At 39.7% G+C, this 25829-nt stretch overlaps 1 protein-coding gene across 1 annotated transcript; it reads right to left on the bottom strand.

Annotated features, from left to right (window-relative positions):
- Positions 1-455: 455 nt before the first annotated feature.
- LOC130927972 (uncharacterized) lies at positions 456-25786 on the bottom strand. The gene is made up of 5 exons (XM_057854128.1): positions 25494-25786; positions 24156-24262; positions 20426-20563; positions 16550-16735; positions 456-589 (listed from the first exon to the last, which is right to left on the bottom strand). The coding sequence occupies exons 1-5, from the start codon at positions 25541-25543 to the stop codon at positions 456-458; spliced, it is 615 nt and encodes a 204-aa protein (XP_057710111.1). The 5' UTR covers positions 25544-25786.
- Positions 25787-25829: the final 43 nt, after the last annotated feature.

Raw genomic sequence — 25829 nt, 5'->3', positions numbered from 1 at the left:
ATGGATCTGGCGAATGGATAAACTGAAGCTTTTCCACGTAACGCCTTTTATGCAACGCATCCAATGAGTTTACGGCCTCAGATAACACCGGGGTTTCCATGAATTGCTCTATAACTTGCACGACTAATTGAAAACAATGAGAATAGGTCTAAAAAATACGGACAATATGGCGGCCGGATACAGCAACACGTCATTTTGTGACGTAGGTGAGTAGGGTCTATAGGCCACTGGATATGGCATACACACACCGGTGGAAAAAGTACTGTTTTGGAGAATTTGCAGCCCGCATTTTCATCACCACCCTTTCCTGAAACCAAATGCTGCGCCTTCGACTGTCTTGTCTTCAAGAGCTTTTGCTAAACAGGTAAAAAATAATTTTCATATCTAAAAATATATCGTATGTTAGGGTGTGCGACGAGAGGGGATCCAATTGCAGACAGCACTTGTGGCGAGTATTAGTTTATTGGTGAGCACAAGCAATAAGGTGGCGGGGGTAGATCGCTCTGCTCAGGGTAGCTGAGCCGATGTAGGGCGTGGAAGCTCAGAAGGAAGGCAGGCGTGGAATCAGACGGGCGCGCAAAGTCAGGACCTGGGGTGAGAAGATAAACGTCGTGAGCCGGGGATCAGATAAATAAACAAGTATGCGAGATGCAACTGACATGGTAAACACACTAGGCGACGAGGTGGTGGTGTCCACTGGCTAATGACGATGGCTGATTGGTATTGCCAGCAGCTGTGGCAACACTCACACCTGCCCACAGTGGGCCAGGGCTCAGGAGGGAGGAGCCCAGGCCCTAACATCGCATATATGTGCATCTACGCCTCAATATCGCAGCTCGCGTTAGCGAGGCTTGTAACAAACACCATGCATATTTATGGTTCGCATTTTTAAATTGGAAACAATGGTCAATGTTCTGTCCAATATCGCAGGAAGTGCATTTTTCCTACGTGCTATCATTTTAACAGTCGTTTGACAGGAAGGAAGTACTGCAGCGGCCATTTTTGTAGTATTTTCATCAGTCCGTCATTTGGTGGGAGCTGGCTGTGTTGTTTGCACCTTTGAAGGAATAATCTTTTCACTCTGATTCACTTTTGGATGCGACAGTGCAGCACAATAAAGCACCTGGAGCTCAGACGCTACCTCCTCACTCCCGTATTCATTTTGAATGGAGTTTGGCTGAAAAGGGGGGTAGTACAGTCAACTTCCAGATCACCATCTCGAATGCAGAAAATCATTCCACTTCGGGTTGGAATTTGGTTTACGAATGGTTCATAGGTTATGTGCGTGAGCAACCGCCGTTTTTGGCACACCCCGACACAGACATGGACTCTGACTCTTCCTCATTGAGACTAGTAGTCGGAAGTATGTAAATAAGTAATATTTCCATCATACAATATTTTTTTTATCCTTTACTATTCGCCAAAGACCTCCTGCAATCAGTTATTGAAGGGTTATTTATAATAAGGGTTGTGAGTGAACTGGGGGTTATTGGAATACTTTGTCACTTTCATGAAAAATTGAGAAGAAACCTTGAGCGTACACTGAGTGATAACTGTTAGTTTTCTGTCTTTAGATAAGTGACACCTACCTAGAGAAGTAATCTCCGAGTTGGTCTTTGGGAAAGCGTTGAGCAACGCTCCAAAATAAGATTTAAAAAGAATAAATTCTAAAACTTGTTTTTTTTGCTGAACATGACAATCCTGTATTAGTTTTTATAGATACAAGGGTTTACCTTATTCCGTGGTGCGTTTGTGTCTACAACACAGGCATATTATCGTGACACATCTAACAAGCTACTTTTTACTGTGATCTCTAGGTGACCTGGAGGTGTACCAGAGTGCGATGCTGAAGTACACCCGGAAGAGGCTCCACTTTGTTTTCAACTCCATGAAGGCAAGGACACTCATGTCTGTGATGGCCCACAATAAAAATGTAGGGCGCCAGCAAGCAAGGAACGCTGATGGTAGGCTTACTTATGCGATATGGACCAAATTGAAATCCATCAACATTTGTCCCATCAGCAATTGCACTCTACCTTTCTTATGTGTGCATACCTCAATCAAATTTCCTCGATTAGGGACTTTTAGATACAGCTTGGAGTTTCCAAAGCAAACAGAAAGATGGGTTGCCTGGAGGAGTTACGAGCCAACTACGCAGACATTCCGACAGAATTTGGTGGCGCGTGTCCTGGAAAGACTGCAGGATTTATCAGTGAAGACTTTTATTTCAAGCCTCCACTACAATTCCCCAAATCATTGCTGGCATCGAAAGGCCTGATAAAGAAAAAGTGATTTTACAACATGTCAGTAGATTTAAAAAATAAGTAGGCTGACATTATCCTTTTTTTTTTTAAAAGATATTTTTGAATGTACTACAATTAAAAAAAACACACACTGTCAGGCCGAGACGACGAGGCGGACTCAGTTGTGGAGGTTCAGTCAAAAACTTTATTTTGAAAACAGAGGTTCTTCCGCTGACATGCGGGGATGAGAAAAAAAGTACAAACCAAAAGCTCTCCGACGGATGAATAAGTCAGGGCAACCACGATCAATGTTCAAACAAAAATGCACTCCAAAAGGGAGGAAAGGCAAAAACACAAAACGCTCCAATTGGAGGAAAAAGTCAAGATGGCTAAGATCAAAAAGGTTCAAACACAAAGCGCTCCAAATGGAGGATAATATTCAGTATCACTATGACAGGCTATGGCGAGAGGCTGACATGACTGACCTTGGAAGAAAGACACTTCTGCACAAGACAAGGGGACGTAGGGCATTATATACACACAAGGTAATGGGGAACAGGTGGAAACAATAGGTGATTAGATGACGAGAGGAAGAGCAAGTACGCAACTATGAAGAGGGTGAAGCCTTCAAAATAAAACAGGAAGCGACGTGGTATGACACACACATATTGTCTTATTTGTGAAATGTGAAGGTTTAAAAGATCCAAAAGTTTCTTGGTATGTAGGAGTTGTACTTAGAACAATTGCAGAGCATCTTCAGCTTCCCTAAAACCATTGTAGTTCCCACTGACAGAAGTGTACTTGACACGGATGCAGGAGCCGACACACAATGGAAGAACACGTCGCTGGCCTCCTCCCAGATGTTCACCTTTCAACGCCCACTCAAGAAGAATCCTATATGCCACCAATCGGAGTTGCCTAAAACAAAACCATAATACAGGGTGATTAAAAAAGAAAGTGCCAAAATCATCATGTGATGGATCAAAAGTATATATATAATTAATAAAAGTTACAGAACTCTAGCTTGGACACATGTTCAATATACCCAACAAATAAGCAGCACTTGACTATAAGCAGCAGGATTCAAAATGAGGGCGAAAAAGTAGCGGCTTATAGTCCGCAAATTACATAACTTCAAGTTTTTAAATCGAATGCTCTAAGGTGACCATCACAGGCAGTTGAAATACATGAAATAATACTTAAAGTTATGTTCAACACACATTTGCCTATGTCAGAGTTTTATAATGTTTTTCATTTTTAACATATCGCGTGATGATTTAAGCACATTCTCAAAAATAATTGCCATACTGCTACTGCTTTTTATATTGACATCATGATTTTACGCTCACAATGAATTACTGTTGAGATGATATAGCTGTTTTCCTGAATTAAAACTAAGCTTAGAGTATACCGTAGGTGTTTTTATTATGACACCATTGCGAATATTCGCCCAGCGGCAAAATAGACATGCAGGAATCCACTTACCTCATTGACAGCTGCCAATCTGGGCCTGCTGGCCTTGGTATTTTTTCCAGTTGATCTTGTCCATAAAGAAAAAAGTTTCAAGAACACCTTTGTTGAGAAGTGGTAAAAAGTCTTAGTGTTCACTTGCAACGATATATTGAGTTCCTGAAAACTTGTGTCCAATTGTTGATTAAACAACTCCCATTCCCTGCAGCAAAAAGATTCCCCATCTGTTGCTATTTGGACGCATTTTTTGTACCAACACCACCAGTCTTCTGATTTTGGGGGTGGGAACTTGCTTCGTTACCATAATTGGAAAAAAAAAAAAACGGTGAAAAGAACAATGTGATATCCCTCTGCCCTGCTTACCCAGGCAGCTTGTTCTCTTCTCTGCAAAGCAACTGAGTTCCTAATGTTGCTGTTCTTACTGCAGTTATTGACATGCATTGGTAAGTTTTATGACTTTATCCTGAAAACAGCCAACACTATTGATTGCATGCGTCATCAGTTATTCTCCTGCGTGCATGTTTTTTTAATTAGTATGCTAATTTTCCACATAGACTTGCATTAGCATAGCCACTCTGGAGCCCTGAAAATAATTAAAGACTAACAAACGATACATAATATTTTGAAATCAACTCTACTGACTAATCAACCCTCCCTAACTCGAAGATTAAGCCTGATGTCAAAAATCATGAACTCCCCCTTTAAACCTTTAAATTCAAGTAATTAGTAGAATTTTTCAGGGTTTGAAATTACAGCCATTTTTTTACATACAGTGGGGAGAACAAGTATTTGATACACTGCCGGCAGTGTATCAAATACTTGTTCTCCCCACTGTATGTGCCTAAAATGTAATCTGTGTGATTTACGAATATTTTGAAAGAAACAATTACTGTGTTGAGAGCGAAAGTCATGGCATTAGCCCAGGCGTGAAAGTGGGCCGGAACGCGGCGGAACGGCGTACCGGGATGAACTTTTCAAGCGGAACGCCGTTCCGGAATTCGGTGCTTTGATCCCAAAAATATGACGGCAACTGTCAAAACCCCATGTTAAAAAAAAAAAACTGCCACGCTGCAACACACGCATCTCCAATAAGAATCTACAAACGTCAGATTAGCATACACAAGTGTTAACAACAAGCCTCATAAAGAGCTTGTGTAGCGTCATCCATTTCCATCAATATTTATTTTTCATTTATTTCTTCGACGAAGTTCTTCCCAGTGTCTTTCTCTCTGCCTCGTCTCTGACAAGTTGCGTCGTTGACATATGCAGGCAGCAAAAAACAAAAAAACTGGGCTCTGCTGATGGTTCAGTTGGCTGACATACTGAAACGAGATGAGCAATGGATAGTTATCCCTGATTGGTTCAAATGCACGTTCTTTCTCCCCAAGAGTCGGGTGCAAAACAGGAGACTGAGATTAGCGGAAGAGGAGCCTGAGAGGGGCGGATTGCAGCCAGAGCCCTCTCCGTTTTTTGGAACAACGATTAGAGGAAAAATAACAAGCTTGTTGAATTAAAGGAGCAATGCAACTAAAATTGATCAGATCTTTCAGAGAAAGGAAAGAATTGATTAGGATTATTTTATTTTAATCTTCCATGTTAATGTGCACTTTGGACTTATTTTTGTTCATATATGTCAGGCTAATTTTTTATTTCCTTATAATAAAAAAAGTGTTTGCTTTGTCTTCAAAATATATTCCATTTCACTGTGCATAACGCACGTTATTTGTACTTATTTTTTTCCTCTATTATTTAAAAAAGTCAATGTTTACATTATATTCCATTTTAAAGTACATCCTATGTTATTGAATAGTTAAAATTGAGGTTTTGCTTTTAGATTTGAAGAAATGAGGGGAGAGTAAAAATTAGATGGAGTTTTAGATGGAGTTTTGTGAATCAGTGAAAAAATACAATTTTGAATGGAAATCAGTTTCTGATTTATGCCTTGTTCCAGTGTAATGCAGTAGCCTACTGCATGTGTTAAACATTTCATTCATTAATTTTCTGAGCCGCTAATCCTCACGAGGGTCACGGGGGCGCTGGAGCCAATCCCAGCTAACCATGGGCAATATGTGGGGTACACCCTGAATCGGTTGCCAGCCAATCGCAAGGCACAAGGAGAAGAACAACTATTCTCGCACAGTCATACTTAGGGACAATTTAGAGCAGGGGTGTCCAAACCTTTTGCAAAGGGGGACAGATTTGGTGTGGTAAAAATGTGGGGGGCCGACCTTGGCTGACGTCCTTTACGTAAAACAATATATTTAAGCACATTTTAGCAAGCCATTCTTTGTGTCACATTTGCTTTATTATTTCTTTGAATTAATAATTTCAACAATCTCGCAACTAGCCTTCGTGGCGTACTCTTTCAAATCACAGGCTCTTGCGAAATACTGCTGCTGTGAAATTAAACTAGCTGCAAGTTGCTTCAATTTATCGCTACGTATTTACCCTGTAATCTTGTCGTACATGTCAGCGTGTTTTGTTTGGTAATATCGCCTCACATTGAACTATTAAAAGCAGTGACTGTCTCTTTGAAAACGAGGCAGACACAGTTGTTGCGTATTTTAGAGAAGAAATAGTCCAATTTCCACCTATCGTTGAAGCGTCGGCCGTCGCAGTCAACTTTTTTTTCTGTGATTGTCGCCATTTTAGAAAATAGGGAGTAAATGGTCACACAGGGTAATGTTGCTTAGAGTGCTGCTGCCTTTTAGTGGGTAAATGAGAAGCAGCATTTAGTGTGTAGCTTACTTCATATGCTGGTAGCAGTACTGCTGACCAATTTGTTAAGTCTGTGTGTGGGCCAGAGGTTGCGCTAGACTTTTTCGTTGTCTGTCATTTTGACTGACAGGGTCATAAAAATCCGGTCATAATCTATTTTTACCCGTTACTTTAATTTTTAAAATGATGATAATGACATCGTGGTGACTCTTTGTTTGGCATAATTCACCTTCCGTACTTCTGTGTCCATTTGGCCGAGCGCGTTAGCGGCTACGACACAGTCACGTGACAGAGACGCTTAAGAGCCGCGCGCATTCCGGCTTGAATAGAGTTCACAGAGAGCAGCAGAGCTACAGCGGCTGGACACAGCAATTCGAGCTAACAAGACTCTTAACATTGCATACCGCTTCAACATATTCAATAGTATTTAGTTTTCATTCATTTTAAATTAATATTCTGTCCGAACAAGCTTAACAGAGAATCCACACCGTGCCATCACACATCAAGTAGATGAATATGTAACTTTTTCTCCGCAGTGACAAAAACAGCTGACTGTGGCCCCAGTAGGTAAGGCTACATATGGAACAATGAAATTAACAGTTCACCTGCTGTGGTCTGAACGGAGTCTTACACCTTCCTCCTGGTGCGCATGGACTTGAATTGCGTGCCCGCTTGTGCAGTCCCTGTTTTTTCACCTCTTTTATCAACACCATCGTCGTTTTGGGGCTTTTTGAAGAAACTTCGGACACTCAGTTGCCTTGACATTTTTCCGAGTAAGGCCAACGACGTCATGCATCAAAAGGAGACAATAGCTAATTAATATGCTCCCTCGCCACCCTGTGGTCTGGGGTGTGAATTGCAACCTGTCAAAATGACAGGTGGACTTCAGTTTTTTCCGTCACCGTTTTCAAAAATCGGTCAACGACGGAAAATATTCGGTTAACGCGTCCCCTGGTGTGGGCCAGACGTTATTGATTTTATGACAGAGGCTGGGGGCCGGATGAAATTTGTCGACGGGCCGCATTTGGCCCCCGGGCCGGATGTTGGTCATGTCTGATTTAGAGCATTCGATCAGCCTACCATGCATGTTTTGTGATGTGGAGGAAAACCGGAGTACCTGGAGAAAACCCACAGAGGAACAGGGAGAACATGCAAACTCCACACAGGAAAGCCAGAGCCCGGGATTGAACCCTTGATTTTTTTTGCATTTCGGTGGTTTTCGGGTTAGGGTTGCCGTGGAATAGACATTCTCTGACCTCCATTTTTGGGTACTGGGGAGGATCCACCAGGTACACCTCTTTTTCTTGAGCTTATTTTGTCTCTTAAACTTTGTAAAACTGTTTCTTTATTGGTGCTGAACTTTTTTTGTTGGCAGAAAGAAAGGGTAGCTACTTGATCACCATATGAAGTGATATATTTGCCAATTTGCTCACCACTAATGTTGGAAATTACTGCCATATCAACCTGCAGACAGAAAATTTGAGTAAATCCATCATATTTACCTCAATAACTACTGTAAAGATAAATTCACAAAGTAGTGGCACAAAACTACAGCAGCTTTAATTACGATATTACACATAATTGAAAGTGTCAGCACATATAAGGTATTCATGTATGAAGTGTTAATGATTTGTTAAAAGTCAATAGTAGCCTACTGCTGAATGAACGATGGTCTCACGGTTTGTAACCACGTCGTATTAGTATTCCACTTAGGAGCTCCGTAAGAAGACATAGTGAGCATTTTTCTTGACACTTAACGATGCATGCTATAACCTGATTTATATTACAGAAACAACGGTAGCGCCAACATATTAGGTGTCCATGTCCATGCTGCTGTTTTGTCATCGATAATGTTGGCAGTATGAATGCGCACCTTGTCTCTTTTCATGCACGTAAAATCCACGTGAGGATATAATACAGGGGTCAGCAACCTTTTTGGTGTGGCATGCCACTTTCAAATTTTCTTGTCAATCAGTGTGCCACACCAAGATTAATGACGCACATCCGAATTTTTATATCCAACAGAGCTGTAATTTTACTCCAAAGAAAACAACATGAACATACGTTGAAATCTTACAACTACCATTCTTCTTTAACAAATAACTAAAAAATAAAAGTATATTGTAGAAAACATCAAAACTTGAGCATCATCTTATGTAAACATATCACACACACGCAACCCAGCAAGAAAAGGGGAACAAGCGTGATTCTCAGTGCAGGTCTCTCACAGTACAGAGCGGAGTGTTTTAACCTTCAAAGTCAGGCGACTACTTTGTCTTTTTCACTAACAGTGAATTCTATGCACAATTTTAGATTTTATATAACAAATACAAAAGATGGCTACCTTAATATGATCCCTGGCCCTGTTTTCCATGAATTTCATGTTTCGTCTCGTAGTTGCGTTTGACACTTGTTATGCGACACACACACAACGCTCCCGAGGCATAATGCACAGAGCAAGCAGAAGTAACCAGCCAACCAGTTGTTACCGGCACCCCCAAGGGGCCGCTGTCCCCTACAGTATGACCAGCTTACTAGTTAAGCGTAAGAAAAAGAGAGGCAAGGAGCAAGGTGTTGAGAGAGAGTTGTGCGAAGAGCGCCATGAAAAGTGGCTGTGCCCATGCTGGTTTTAGTTTTGTTAATAAAAGTCTCCAGCAAAATACCATCCAACGTGTCACTGTGTTTTTGTACACATCACCACCTCTCTGAAGTAATAAGCACCGGGCGAATCGACGACAACAAGCCACGTTAATCGCCTGTCCACTACACCCTACGGTGCAGAGTTGCAATTACCAAAAAGTGCAATTGGTAACACAGTGAACTTCCGCCAGCTCTCTGATTGGTCGGCTTCGTGACATTTTAGTAGCGTGGGCTGAATTAAACGCGAAGAGAAAAAAAATCCGACAAGCGCAGGAGTCGAGAAATTGGGGAAGAGCTGGAGGTGTGCTCAAAATCAATTATTGCTCGCATATAACGCCACAGGCAGAGTGGGTGAGAGGGGCGGTCCCGTAAAGCCCCTAAATAACAACTGAAAATGCCTTAATTTCCGGTAAAAAGGCACATTGTAAATGGTCTCGCTTCCGCTATCCAAACAGCTAAACATGAAAAGGTTCACACTCCGGATGTTTTCAGTAATCCTTTATGTGTCTCTTTTCTTTTTTATGAAACTAAAACAATGAAAAAATAGATGCAATCAGCAAGAATGCTGCAAATAACAAAAATGCCATCCATATATGCAAACACAATTAGCCTGTATTCAGTAGTTCTTAATTAGAAATATCAAACACATTTCCCCTCAAACATGCAACCTAAAGACAATATAAAGAGTGTAATTCTCAATTTGACAACAAAATACTCACAGACGTTGCTCTAAAGAACACAAATGCCACTCAAGTTGTGAGAGTGGAGCTGCCATGTAACACACTGAATCCCATTTGAAGAACTTCCTATTTGCATTTTTCTTGTACTGTTTTAGAACCAATAAATAAAACGGCCACAAGATGGGGCGCTTGAGCAAGTGATAAAGATACAACCGACAATGAACATAACACGCATTTTTTTTTTTTTTTTTTGCCATGCCCTCGCGTGTCACTGGTTAACCCTTCGCGTGCCAGTGCTGACACGCGTGTCATAGGTTGCCGACCCCTGATATAATATATCTTGGACCCGGAGGCACAATTTACTTCCAAGACTTTTTTTTTTGCTTCGAGTTCTATTTTTTTATCTTTTTTTTTTTTTTTTACTTCCGTGTTTTTTTTTCTGTTTGACAGAAGAAAATATTCCGTGTCCATGAAGGGGCACCCCCCCCCCTTTTTTTTTTCTTCTTCTTCCATTTCCCCTCCGTATTACTATGCTTATAATAATAACAGTTCATGTAGATGAAGTTGCGCTGAAACAAATAACTGTTTACCATATACCATAAATAAATCTATATATACCATCATTTAAAAAAAAAATCTGACATTGTAAACAGTTACTCACGATGTTTCTTTCACGATGGCAGTACACACGGATGCCAGATAGTTTACGTTTACGTTATACTACAGTGTTTACCCTACATATTAATTATTTTGGTGCACCGCCACACCAAATTATAAGCCGTCACGCTGTGCAAAAGAGATGTTTAAAAAAAAAAAAAAAAAATTAAGTCCATTTCAAACTAGCGGCAGCCTAGTGTGAAGGGTTCAGCGGCAACCTATTCATTGTGTATTGTAATGTCCGTAACTATTGGAGGCCCCCTGAAGAGACGATCGGATGAGGAGCTGTGACGTAGAGGGAAGCGAGATGGAGAATGAGCGAGATGCCGTAGCTGTCTCATGTCACGGAAGCCTGCTGTTATTTTGTTATTGTTTTTCATTATTATTGTTGCCACAATAAAGTGGACTAGCCAATACAGACTCTTCTTCTCCCACCCCCCCCCCCCGTCCGGAGCATTACAGTATCTTGAATCAGACTTTTCAGCGAAAGTGAGCAGTGGACGGCCTTCTTGGACGGAACGGAAAGTTCGAATGAAACTGCGCCGAGTGGCTGGGAGAGCGCCGCCGTGCTAATATCAACAACGCATTCAATAGCAGAATGGCAGGCGTACTTATAAATGTGCTACCAGGCTGTTTCGGCAGACGGATATACGCAATCACCTTGATAAATGCGCTTTTTTAATCCAAGATTTGCGAGCTCTGGGACACTCGAAAAATGACTCTCATACGTTTCCTTGTTGAGCTAATTGGTTCCTCGATGTGCGTTTGTGTGGAAATATAGTTCACGAACAACACAAAATAAAAAAAATTCACCTTCTCATCGAAACTAGTAAATCTCTTTAAATTTCTAAAAAAATTCTAAATTCTAAAAATTTCAAATTTATAATGTTTTAATATGATGATTTTTCTTACATCTATTCGAACAATTTTCTTCATCTTGTTTGGAGTGTGTTAAGACTAGTTAACAGATTAATGGGTCAGATTACTCAATTTACTATACTATACAATATTTACTCGGTAAATATTAACATTTGTTCTTCTTAAGCCCATACATTTAAAGGTTGGTCATTTTTCGCCAAAATCAAGGGGGAAAATGCTTTCAAATAATGTTTTGAACAATATCACTTCTTGAATTAAGAACATTCCTGACAAAAAATGTTTTTTGCTTAAAATAAGTGTGTTAAAAAATAGCTATCTGAAAATAATCTTATTTCAAGAAATATGAGTAAAATTTACTTAAAGCAGTTGCAGATAATTTGACAATAAAGCTGAAACTTGAAGCCAATCACACGTGCGTTTCAGGGGAAAAAATGGTGTCAGTGTAAATCTGAACATAATTAAAGTAATTTACTTAATAATTGTTGGGTCAATTCTATCCTTACAAAATATGTGAAGACAATCTAAATGACCTCTATAACTGAACTCATTATATAATGCAAATAAGGTTGCTTAAAAGTTGGTGGGGACAATTTGAGCGTCCTGAAAAGTTCCAAGTGTTTTGTCCCTAGCGTCCCGATGCAAACCTACGCCATTGGTCCATTAACAGAAGTACGTTTATTGTTGTATTGTTTTATGTAGTACATATTAGGGCCAAATAAAAGGAAAAAGAAGGACTACGAAATGTAAGTCGTACTTTTGCTACGAGAAAAAAAAAGTCGTATTATTACGTAGGGTAATGAAGCTGTAATCAGCTACGCATTTTACGTACATGAACCGTAGCTGAGAGCTACGACATTAGCCTGGATCATGAAATATCTCAAAAAGATCTTTGTTATGGTTCTTTTTGGGAAACAAAATGTGAAAAAAACATTTTGTCATGATATGACTCAATTTTGCCGTGGCACGACAGGGTGAGGTGGTCCGACTCCGATGCAGCCCACCAACGCAGCTTCAAAAAAATCCTAGGGGAAACCCTAAACAGGATTGATAAATAACAGGATTGATAAATCTAAATTCAAGACTTTTAAGACCTTTTTTAGTGCCATTTCAACTGAAAATTAATACTTTTCTCGCACCCATTATTTAGATCATTTTGAATCATATTAAATAAATAAATAAAGCACTGAACATCAAATTTAACCTCAATTACTAAGTGTGTTTGACAAAAGAATGCACATATATTGAGGATACAATTAAAACACATTTAAAGTAACATTATAAAGTCTGTCAGAATTTTTTTCAACACACACACGCACACAATAATTATGGACAAAAAGAGGAGGAGGACAGGACTCAGACCAGCCATCTTCTGTCACAGGCTAGCCGCTAGTGCACCTACCAAGACCCCGGTGAACATGGCTAACTCTTGAGTTAAAACGGCGAAATTCACATTCATTCGAAAGGCAAACCGAAATGTTTAAGCCGGTCCACTGCCTTCGCATGACCCATAAACTGCAACTTAAAGTATCTGGATGTGAGCCCCTATCAAATACTCCAAAACAACGGGAATATCGCGGGACTTAACCGCGCAGCAGTTGTGTGTGAAAACAATTTCCCGTGTCGACTGACATGGGAAGCAGTGTGCGTGAAAGCAGGCGTTAAATTCCCGGGTCACAGCAGATGGCTGATGACTTAAATATCATAGCGGCGGCCGATGTAACTTCCTCCCTCTTCGCAGTAAGATGAAAAGCAGTAAACAAACATCACAATTATCAACATAGCAAGCTGGAAACAGCTAAATTAAACTGAAAACATGACCAAAATTAAAATGTCAATTATTACGTTGGGCCCGGCCACGGTTCTTTCTCGCCAACTTTTTGAAATAATTGTATATTAACGATGTATGAATGATAAACTAAGGAATACTTGTTATAAAATAAATAATTTGGATAAAAAAAGAAAACGCTGTATGGTCATTGCAGAGCCAGAGCGTGCCTATACGCCTTTTTTAATCTTCCCCTCTGCGAGTCTGCAAAACCGCATCTGTTTATTTATATTTGACAAACTTTTCCAGAGTTATTTCGTTGAGTAAATGAATTTATAATGATCATAAAAATATGTAGTCTATTTAAACATTAAGAAAATTTGCGTTTTTTTTTCTGCTGAGAATTCGTTACTTAAGACAGGCTTTTATGCAGACATTGTCACAAATGTTATCACACAAAACGCGGGTCGGGCTTTAATACCCGCGGACCAGTTCGGGTTGGGTTGGATTTTTTAGGCCCGATTTTACCTCTGTCTTAGTCTTGAGGAGCTTAAATTGGCAGCAGTTACGATGTCGGGAATGCTCCCTCCGGAAAAAAACACGATTTGACCAACATTATGTTTAACAAACTTTTCCAGCGTTATTTCTTTGTGGAAATGCATTTATAATGACCATAAAAATATGTAGACTATTTAAACATTAAGAAAATGTGCTTTTTTTCTGCCAACTGAAAATTTGTTACAAAAGACAGTTACGACATCGGGAACGCTCCCTCTGGAACAAAACGCAATATGACCAACATTGTGACAGCCGATGCCGACCAAAAATGACGTAATATCCGAAACAGATCACCAATTGACTCATTTGAAGTACATGAATGGTGGTCTGTTTTGGTGTTCAGAATCCACAATACTTCTGCCTGCACGGTTTTCGTTCCACTGACAAACGGACGCATTCCCGATGCAGAGGTGGGTGGATTCTCCGTTTTGCCCGTTGCGGTGGTTTGGCACGCACGAATTGCATGTCGATTTGTAGTGCAGTGCATCGTAAAAAGTGCGTCATCTTCGTTATGGATTAAAAAAAAAACACACAAAAAAACTTTGTCACGGATATAATTTAGGTTGCACTGAGATATTCTTGAAAATTAAGACAATGGTGAAAAAATTCCAGACTTACAACAGCTAATTTAATACTTTTAATACCTTTAATAATGGAAAACTAAATTCAATGCTTTTTTAATACTTTTAATAACCCGCGGGTACCATGTAAATAAAGAGAGCGTTCTAATTTACCTAGGTCTGGTATTGGAAATAAAAGTGCCCGTGTATTATTATGCAAATCCCCGCAGCTAGACGACACAATGACACACGAACACATTTCAAAACTAAAACGGCCCAATAAGCCGTGGTTTAACACCCCCTTTTCACAACACTAAGATAACCAACAAAGCTTTGCACGCTGGAAGCTCAACAGCAACAACAAATAATATTATTATGGCGTAAAAAAACATATCCTACCTATTTGAAGACAACAAAGATAGATTTCCTTTCTGGACTCAACAGTCTAAATATGCATCTAACTTTTCCCCACTGGGCACTATTATAGAACTATCATCATCTTCATTTTCGACCTCCATTTGAATTTCAGAAAATTTCAGTTTTTGTACAGTAAAAATGTTTTGCGCGATGGTAACGTTAATCCCCGACAAAAAACTAATTTGTGAGACAAAATTGTTTTTTTTATAATTAGTATTTTTGCAATATTGAACAATATATTCAAATTTCCCATATTAATTTAATGACAGTATTTTGAATGATTTTGAATTTTCGGGACGTGCTTTTTCAAATATTAAATGTGAAAAGTGTAGTTTGAAAGGGAGAGTAGGATATAAATGATGCCACTTAACTTTGTAATGAAACGGCGAGCTGTATAATATTGATCCAACACAGACGAGGAAGTTTGTGTAGAATTTATTACAAAAAAACCATGGCAACAGTGAACTTTTCCGTTCCAATAGCGCCTTATTCAATGCGACCCCTGTAGGTGTCAGGTGGTGACCATGTGATTAACAGACAAAAACATTTTCAACACAAAACAAATATAATCTGCAAAGTTAAATACAGAAATGATTCCGCGTGTTTATTTATTTAGATATTATTTTTTAACAAAAACGATATACCAAAACTTGACTTGCTACAAGAAAAAAAAAACAATTCTTGTCGTAAGACTTTACTGTCATAGTCCTTTTTTCTTGTTCATTTTCTTTATATGGCCCTCAAACTCTGTCAATCATGAGTAGTAAAAGTAATTTAAAAAAATTATATTTAGATTAACTACCACACAAAAACTCATTTGTGATACAGTATTTTGTTAATTATTTTTGCAATATTGAACAATTTATTCTAAATTTCCATTTATTTAATGACAATATTTATGAATGATTTTGAATTTGGGGTCTGCGGTTTCAAACATTAAATGTAAAAAGTGGAGTTTGAATGGGAGATTATGATATAAATGATGCCAGTCGGCGAGAGAACCAAGGGAAAGACGTTGATGGTCAGAAAAGGTAAAACACAAAATGGCAAAGTCCAAACAAAAAATGCAATCACAAAAATATAGTGTACCACGAATATGAACGTAACCCCCAACCCTAACCTAACCTGCATGCAAAATCTGATGAAACCTGCATGGAAGGCAGGCAAAAGAGTCATTGGCCACTGTTTCTCACACCAACACACACGTGTCTCCTTATCCGATTCTTCCGAGCGAATCTTTGACCACAAACTGAGCAGGAAAAAGGGGTTTCACCAGTGTGGATTCTTTCATGACTTTGTAAGTGTTGTTTTTGAGAGAATCCTTGACCACAAACTGAGTAGGAAAAAGGTTTTGCGCCAGTGTGGGTATTTGTGTGTTGTTTTAATTGTTGCTTCCAAGCAAATCTTTGATCACAAACTGAGCAGAAAAAAGGTTTTTCGCCAGTGTGGGTTCTTGTGTGTCGTTTTACGGATCCCTTGTGACTGAAACGTTTACCACAAACTGAGCAGGAAAAAGGTTTTTCGCCAGTGTGGGTGCTTTTTTGCCTTTTTAAGGTTCCTTTTTCAGTGAATCCTTGACCACAAACTGAGCAGGAAAAAGGTTTTTCGCCGGTGTGGGTTCTTGTATGTATTTTCAAGCTAATTTTTTGGATGAATCTTTGACCACAAACTGAGCAGGCAAAAGGCTGCTCGCCAGTGTGGATCCTCATATGCCTACGACAATTTGCTTATTAGCAAAGGTTTTCCCACACTGAGAGCATTTGCAGAGTTTATCGTCACCGTGAGATGTCTTATGACCATCAGTATTGTAAGGTGAATGTGATCTGGCGCCATCTCTGTCTGATGGTGCAATGTAAATGTCTGCTTGCAATCCTTCTGTTGAGCTGCTGCTACTCCCCCTGCTTGGAAGCTCCGGCCCTCTGCTGGCCTCACTCAGACCATCTTCACTCTTCAAGGGCTTACCAGTCGACCAGGTGATAAGCTCCTCCTCCTCCTCCTCTTTAACGTATGGCAGCTCTTCGTCCTCCTTTTTGATTGAAAGGTGCTTCTGTTGACAGAGCTCTGGCTCCTCGTCTTTAATTTGAGAGCGCTCAACATCCTCTTTTTGGCCAGGAGATTCTGGCTCGGCACCAAGATATTTTCTGAAACCTGCAAGACACAAAAAAACACCGATAAATTTAATGGACCACCACCGTGTCATCGGCCAGTCGTTTCTTTGTGCAAAACTTGAGAAGATGAGTACAGTGATCCCTCACTTCACGTTGCGTGGATTCAGTGCATTGCGGGGGTTTCAAAAAATATTCATCAAAAAATAAAAGTAAAAAAATTCACGCCGTTTCATTTTGAGACACAAGAGGCATTGTTTCGCATAGAGATGCATTTGAAAATTTGGGTCGAATGTTATAATTGTTGTTATAATTTTGTCCACGAATGATCAACGAAGTAATAAGAACAATCATCCAATCTCATCTACGTCTCATCTTCGTTGTGCAGAATCCATTTTTGGTTGGTTCCTCTGACTCGATTTTGCAGTTTTAACTTCGTCAACACACTGCTAACTTCAACCACAACTGATGAGGTTTTTTTCTAAACCGGAAGTTCGAGGCAGACATTGTCCATGATGGCATCACCCATATTTCGCTCAGGAAACTTGTCTATACCTTTTTTTTTTTTCTATAAATACTGGTTCAGAATTGGCTGCAGGAATTCTGGACCAGGACCCTGACCAATACTATGAAAGAAAACTTCAAGCAATGTCAAAATATACAAAAATTTAAATTGTTGTATAATGGTCACAAGGTAATGACATTTACTGACCATTTTTGTTGCTGTTCTTGTAGAATTGGTGTGTGTATATATATTGAGAATTATTATTAATGAGCCAACTCTGTTAGTCAAGTTGGTTGTCTATTGGTTTAGTTGTTATTGTGTTCTTGTTTTTTGTTTTGTTTCTTTTTCTTTCCTGTCTCTTCATTGTGTGGACTTGAAGTCGAAGTATCCCACGAAATAAGACTGCTGGACGATAAGATCAGGGTTGGGATTAAATTCTTTTTTCTTCTTCCCACTCCCTGTCAAGCGCAAATAATTATTCTGACTTGCATTGTATTTCTGTTTCTTTTTGCATGCTTGAAATAAAAGGCTTCATCATTACCAAAACGATAATTCGATTCTTGGTGAGAGCATATCGATAACCTTTTGGGCTAAAAAGTATCACAATATATTACCTTTTTGATATAGTTTCAACAGAGGTGGGAATCTTCAGGCACCTCACGATTCGATTACGATTCAGAGGCTACGATTCGATTATAAATCGATTATTCATGCACATTGCCACCTCCCCCCATCTCAGCTATTAGCTGCTTTTAATGTTTCACGCATTAGTTACAAAAATTGTACAAAAATCCTTTCAGGCTTAGATAAACTACTATTTCAGTGTCAAGTTAACAGTTCAAAACAGTAAAATACTCAAGTCCCCATTCTGTGTCAGCAGCTTTAAACTAAAGTCCATTCAATTACTTTAATATTGTGAAATAACTGTTAAAGTTGTTAAAATTGCTCCCGTTATTCCATGATTTCCCTTCTGTCTACGTTCGACATGTGAAAGTTTTAAAACTGTTCCATCATTTGAAGATAGTTTCAAGTCAAGATTTTGCCGATTTAGGAGTACCTTAGATAAAAAGTTAGGTACGCTACAACAGACCCCTTCTGAGAAGTCTACTGCTTTAAAGGGTATTAAAACACTAAGGGGCTGTGAGATCTCAATAGAACTGTTATGTGGCAAGATAACAAATATTAATAAAGTTAACAAAAAAATAAATCACATTCATGAGCAATTATTGAAAATAGATCAAAAATTACGAACAATTCCGAAAGTATTCCGGAAACAGCCGAATAGGGCGGAGACGACAGAACAAGGAAACAAAAGGTCGAGGCAGGTGCCATCGTTTTTATCGACGAGAGCGTTGCGTTTAAGTTTTATCAAAAAAATCGCTAAAATGGTTCAAACCTGTCATGCTATGTGGTGTATAAATAGCCATTTGTCGCAATGTAGTACCCATGAGTTTTCGAACGCGAGAAAAAGAGCTGGACTATGCAGACAATGAGTAAAGTTCGTCCGTGCTAAGAGGGCTAATTTTGCAGACCCAGCCTCCGGCACGGTTTTGTGTGGTGCACATTTTACACCTGAAAGCTATTCGAACTATAGACAAATGAAATCAGGTTTTGCAAAGAAATTGCTGCTGAAAGCAGACGCGTTGCCCACCTACACGCGCAGCCAACTAAATGTCCCGAGATATCAAGAAGGAGGACGATGAATGGCTCTGATGAGACCACCCACCACAGCAGGCAAAGCAAAGGAGGGAAATGGCCAGAGTGAGTACTCTTTTATAAAAAAAAAACATGCATTGGATATAGGACTGGACACATGTATAAATTATCACTCATAAAATATATAGAACAAATCCTCTAATCTCATTCATATTTGTATCGGTTGGCAGAGCGAAAACCGATGATAGGACAATAAATTATATTTATTCTATACATTGCTTTATTTTGCGGTCACGGTGTATCAGCTTCACAAAAAGAAATGCAAAACTAACCATTCGGTGTTTCCCACACGATGTTGCCGGTGTTTCATCAGTGTGATTGCTCCTCTCAATGATCCTTTCATTAGGCTGCATTGGCTTTCGTTTGGGCTCAAATTGATAACCCAAAACGCCAAAGAAAGGTTCATAACTCTCCTCGTCACCATTAGAAGAATGTTCGTTACGTCGGATTCGTCGCTGTAACTAGAAACAAAATTGTCCGCCATCATCGCCACCATTCAGTACTAAGCACTGAGCGGGTTGTTTCCTTGTAGCACAATATGCTAGATTTCCGGGATCTCGGGGGCGGGTCATTTTAGCTTGACAATCGATCCAAATTTCTATCATTTTCTTGGTGTTGCAATGTGTGTAATTACACGAAGTGGCATGATATGAATCCAAAAGGCATGCGTTTATGGTTAAATGATGGAATATTAGCATTCCCCCAGGTGTTGTCATACCCTTTAAGATGGCAGCTGTTTACTAACGCCAGCAAGTTGTTCATTTCGCATTTAGTTTTCTATACATGTGCTAACGCCGCCGAGTCTGTCATTTCGCATCTAGTTCTATATACATGTGATATCTGCTGTAGCATTATGTGGGCGTAGTTTGTATCAACGTGGGCGAAGTTTATAACAATTGGCCGTTGTTTGTTGCAGCTGTCAGTGTTTTCTTATCTAGCAGCATGAGTGGTGGATGTTTACTCTCGGTCCGTTCCTCATTGCGTCCTGAAACCCACGCTGACTGTGTTTTAGTTCCGCTTTACTTAGCATATTTAAATAATCGGAATATGGATGTTTGTAAATCCTTCTCCAATCTTCAGTGGCCGAACCGCGAATAATCTAAGAATCAGAAATTTACCTTTACCTGTCACACCCCTATGAGTAAAAGTTCCACTTGATTTGGTGTGTTTGGAGGGACCAGATGTTTGCCGTCAGTGTGTTTGACACAGCGTTACGCTCTTGTTTGCGCTACTCAGTGTGTCTGTTTTATACTTGTAATTACGTGCAATATATTTACCTCATGTAATTACATCAAACAAAGCAAATTTGTTTACATCGAAAGAAAACGTTCAATTTGCAAACAATCGTCAAGTAGATGCCATGGCGCAAACCTTACGTCGGTTCGCAAGACCATTGCACAGCTACTAAGAAAGAAAATCCACAATATTAGACTGAAAGACACTTTTGTACTTATGAGAAGGAACCATATTTGATTTCTGCCTCATCTAAAAAAAGGAAAAAAAAGGGATGACCTTTAATGTGAACGGACTCTTCCTCCTTGATGTATGGCGACTCTTCCTCCTCCTTGATGCATGGCGACTCTTCTTCCTCCCCCTTGACGCATGCAGACTCCTGGTGCTCAAGACGGTGGGCATGGCTGACATACAGATCTGCAAGACCACAAACACACGGGCCAAATATTATTTCTTCATTTGCAAACTTGTTCAAACTTGATAAACTCAAACCTTGTCCATTGAGTTTGATGAGCCAGTTACAGATAAAATGATTTCATGCAGTTACAAGGGGAACGAGAGTGCAAGAATGAAATAAATAAATGTTGAAAAAAATGAAAAAATCTTGAAATAAATACAAATTGAAATAAATGAATGAATTTTGAAACAAATGACTAATCCGACAAGCGATTTGTGCATGTCGCCCTCTAGTGGTTGGCCACCATTACAAGGGTGTTTGCACACCTATAGACCCCAACCACCAGCGTCACACAATCACGTGATCGCTGTATTGTGCCGCCAAATTGTCCGTCATTGTGTGTCCGTATTGTCAATGATCGTAGTTTCTAAAGGTGGATTCACTTGCAAATTATAGAAGCCCCGGTGCTTTCAGACGCTGTAAACTCATTGGATGAGTTGCATAAAAGCCGTTATTTGGAAAAGCTTCGGTCGATCCAGTCGCCAGATCCATATTTGATGCCCAAACCGATGTTTCCTCCAGTCCGGTCCCGTGCATCAGAGCTCGTCCTGAGACTACAAAATTTCCAATCATACTCCAGTTTATGTCACGATAAGGAGTCGGGTACCCAAAATCGGCACGGTCCGAATATAAACAGACATTTGGTCAGCTGAGCGTCACCGTTGTCACGATTGTAAAATGAAACTTGATCAACAATGAGTCGATGTGTGCCGAAAAATAGCTGCCCGGCGTGAAATGTCCCCCCCTGACGGGAGCTCTTATTTATAACGCTTTATTTTCATGGACGCATTACAGTAATGGATTCTACAGGTTTTCACGACCATATCCCAATGACAATCACGCAGATATGACATTTATTAGTTCAAGCAGAGTAAAATAATACATATTCACGGTACAAGAAAGTCGTTTCCGTGTGGGCGCTCCCGTCAGGGGGGACATTTCACGCAGGGCGGCTATTTTTCGGCACAACACCTGTTGTTGCGCTCACCTTCTTGCTGCGCGACCGTGGCGATGAGCTTCGTAATCTCCGTCTGATGTCTGCGATCGTGTTGGCATCATATTGATGTTTTCGCCGCTGTTTAACGGCTGTCGACAGAAACGCATCATGGACCGAGATAAACAAACTGTGCTGCTTTAGAGATTTGCCCTTTTGACAATGGGCACACAGCAACTACTAAAATGACCGTTTAGCTTCTCTGTTTCTGCAACCAACCGCAACACATGCCTTCACCATTTTGAATAATCAATGTTAACGATTGTCAGGAAGGTTTCTGGGTTCGTTTACTAGGTGGTGATTCCTTAGACAAACAGAAAAACACGCAGTAATAGGAGGAATGTACGAAGCGGTAATATGTAAACACGATGAGCTGAAGGACAATATAGACCCTACTCACCGTCATTGTTTATCCGTATTCTCAATGGTTTCAATTTGTCATGCAATTCATGGAAGCCCCAATGCTTTCAGACGCTGTAAACTCATTGGATGCGTTGCATAAAAGGCGTTATGTGGAAAAGCTTCAGTCTATCCATTCGCCAGATCCATATTCGATGCCTAAATCGATATTTTTCGACCCGCTGTCTTCGCCCTCTCCGCCTGACATCTGCTACCCTGATATCTACAACTATCTTGTCCACACAAAATCAGCCTATTCTCACGAAAGTTTGAAAAACTTTAAGAGCAGCACTCTAAGCAACATTACCCCCTGTGACCCTTTACTTCCAATTTTCTAAAATGACGACAATCAATAAAAAAAAAAAGTTGACTGCGATGGCCGCCGCTTCAAGGATAGGTGGATATTGGACTATTTCTTCAATAAAACACGCAACAACTGTGTCTGCCTCATTTGCAAAGAGACAGTCGCTGTTTTCAAAGAGTTCGATGTGACGCGATAATGATATTACCGAACAAGACACGCTGACATGTACAACATTACAGGGAAGATACACAGTGAGAAATTATAGCAACTTGAAGCTTGTTTAATTTCACAGCAGCAGTATTTCGCAAGAGCCCGAGTTTCGAAAGAGAATGCCACAAAGACGAGACTGTTGAAATTATGAATTAAAAAAAATACTAAAGCATATGTGACACACGGAAGGGCTTGCTAAAATTTGTTTAAATATATTGTTCTATGTAAATCAGCCAAGGTAGCCCCCCCGCATTTTTACCACACCAAATCTGGCCCCCTTTGCAAAAGGTTTGGACACACCTGTTTAACTGATGATCCGTAGACGAGCCAGCTTCTTTCACTTGGTACCAGCTAAATAATATTCAAAATGTAATGATGGTGGAAGAAATAAGCATCTTGAATATGAAACTGTATGTTGTCGGCGATTACCCTCGATATGATCTTAATTGTGGTTGTCAGCCCAAAACACTCTAAATATGTATTAAATGCATCTTACCAGATATAAAATGACTACCGGTACTACATAATCCGTGGTAATCGTTTGGAGCCCAGTTTTCTCGTCGAATTGCAGCAGTCCATCTCGCTCTCCTCTCCGGGTCCCTCGGAATACGGCAGAACTTCAAGTCTCTCCGTCTATCTTCTCTATTATTGCAACCAACCGCCACACACGCCTTCACCATTTTGATTATTAATGTTAACGAGCAGAAAAACACGCCATAATTGGAGGAATTTACGTAGCGGTAATGCATCAACACGACAAGTTGACGGACAATATGGCGCGGAGGCGTGGTTGTGACGTCATGTGAGTAGGGTCTATGCCGGCACCAGTCAGGGGGGTGGGGTTGTGACATCACGTGATGGGGGTCTATAGTGAAGAGGACGCCTTCATCCGTACACGTCACAGCGCCCTCCTCCTCAATGCAAGACAGAAGCCGGTGTTGTGCTGAAAAATGTCCCCCCCGTGTGAAATGTGTGAAATATCCCCCAACGGGAGCGCCCACACGTCACTCGTACAAACAGCTTTTTCTTACCAATCGATTGACACGGAAATGACTTTCTTGTACTGTGAATATGTATTATTTTACTCTGAACTAATAAATCTTGTACTATGAATATGCATTTTTTTTTACTTTGCTTGAACTAATGTCATACCTGAGTGGTTCTCATTGGGATATGGTCGTGAAAACCTGTAGACTAATACATTTCAGTTCAAAGATGGTTATGTGGCCCAGTCCACGATTTGTTACCAAAATACAGTACTGGTATTCTGTGTTATTTATTCAAAACTGATTTTTCAGTTGTAAATCCATTACTGTAGTGCGTCCAAGAAAACATTTGATGTTTTCACCTCAATACAGCGTTATAAAAAAGCGCTCCCGTCAGGGGCACAAAGTTCCTCCTGGAACTTTTCTGCAGCCAGTGGAGTTCTCGCGAACATATTCCCCACTTGATTTCTGAACGCTTGACGGCGTGCCTTGCAGTTTTGTTAGCGGTTGGCCAGCTAGGCTAGGTTAAAGTAGGCGCCAAAACTTAAACGAGTGCCCAGACTTGAAGACTGATGTTTTAATCTGTAATGTGGCTAATGCTGGACACGTCGTCGAGACTTTGATTTAGTTAAGTGACTGAAATAGAGGGAAAACACTACCTGCACAAGGAAATGCCTGCTTCATCATGGCCAGTCTTCTTCTTTTCCGACCAGGATTGCATGATGGGAAATACAGTTCTCCAGCCCAATCACACCGTAGAACCCGCCTATTTCAATAATAAAAACAAAAACAGCCCAAATTACAACTTTCCTTTCAAAATAAAATTATTTCTGTTATACAACCTCACATGATAGGTTTTTGACATGATAGGGAAAAAAATCAACAGTGGGATCGTATGGAGGTAGTGTCTTTATTATTCAATCAAAAAAAAAGTTGCTTCAATCAAATAAAAAGTTGCTTCAATCAAAATATATATTTTCAATCGAAGAAAACGTCACTTCAATCCAAAAAAAAAATGTGTTTGAATGCAAAAATAAATGTGAAACTCCCAAAAATATATTTGAAAACTATTTTTCTTTGATTGAAATTGTTTTTTTTTTGATTTAAGTCAAGTTTTTTTTGATTGAAACACCATTTTTGATTGAAGTCATGTATTTTTGCGTTGGGACCACATTTTGGCTAGGACATTTGTGTCTTTATTATTCAATCAAAAATTAAGTTGCTTCAAACAAAAAATATATTTTTTCAAAAGAAAAATCACTTCAATCAAAAATTTTAAAAATATTCAATCGTAGAAAAAAAGGTTTGAATGTGAAAAAATATTTGAGACTCTGAAATTCGCATTTGAACACTTTATTTTTCATTCAAACTGTTTTCTTTGATTGAAGCAATCCTTTTTGTGTTTGAACCATATAAGGGGTAGGACATTTGTGTCAAAATCATTCAATCGCAATAAAAGTTGCTTTAATCAAAAATTAATTTTAATCAAAGAAAAAAATCATTTGCAAAAATATATATTTTTTGAAAATATTTTTTTTAATTTGAAATGTATATTTTTTTAATTGAAGTGTCACTTTTTTTGAAAAGCAAAAAGTTTTAAACTCTTTTTGTTCAAAGTGGAAAAAGTTTTGAACACACTTTTTTTTTTGAAGTGGAAAAAGTTTTGAAGGCACTTTTTTTCTATTGAATCATTTTGACACAAAGATTCAACCTCAACGCTAGTTGCGGTGTGTTTGAGTGGCAGGTGGCTACGCCAATGACATAAAAGTATGAAGCGAGCATAATGGCCACCAGGGCTCCATCCAGCCATCGGAGTCTGCTGGAGTCTAAGCCGAATATAGACCCTACCCACCGACGTCACAAAATCACGTGCTCGCTGTATGGTTCCGCCCCCTTGTCCGTCATTTTGTGTCTGTATTATCAATGGTCTCAATTGATCGAGCAATTTATAATGCATTTCATGGAAGACCCGGTGCTTTCGGATGCCGTAAACTCACTTGATGCGTTGCATAAAAGGCGTTATGTGGAAAAGCTTCAGTTTGTCCATTCGCCAGATCCATATTTGATGCCTAAATCGATGTTTTTCGACCCGCTGTCTCCGCCGTATTTGCCTGACATCTGCTAGCTCCCCTGATATGTACAACTATCTTCTCCACACAAAATCAGCCTATTCTCACGAAAGTTTGAAAAACTTTAAGAGCTTGGAGGCTTATAAATACTTCGTTGCTGGTTGGGTGAAACAGGTCCTCGTCCACGAAAATTCGGCAGGAATCTATCTTGTGCTTGGAAAGGTGAGTTACGAAATTTTCAATTCAAAATCTTGTTATTGCTAA

The sequence above is a fragment of the Corythoichthys intestinalis genome, chromosome 13 (assembly GCF_030265065.1).
Source record: "Corythoichthys intestinalis isolate RoL2023-P3 chromosome 13, ASM3026506v1, whole genome shotgun sequence".
Lineage (NCBI taxonomy): Eukaryota > Metazoa > Chordata > Actinopteri > Syngnathiformes > Syngnathidae > Corythoichthys > Corythoichthys intestinalis.
Note: the sequence above shows the minus strand (reverse complement) of the source record. Positions and strands in the feature narration are given on the sequence as shown.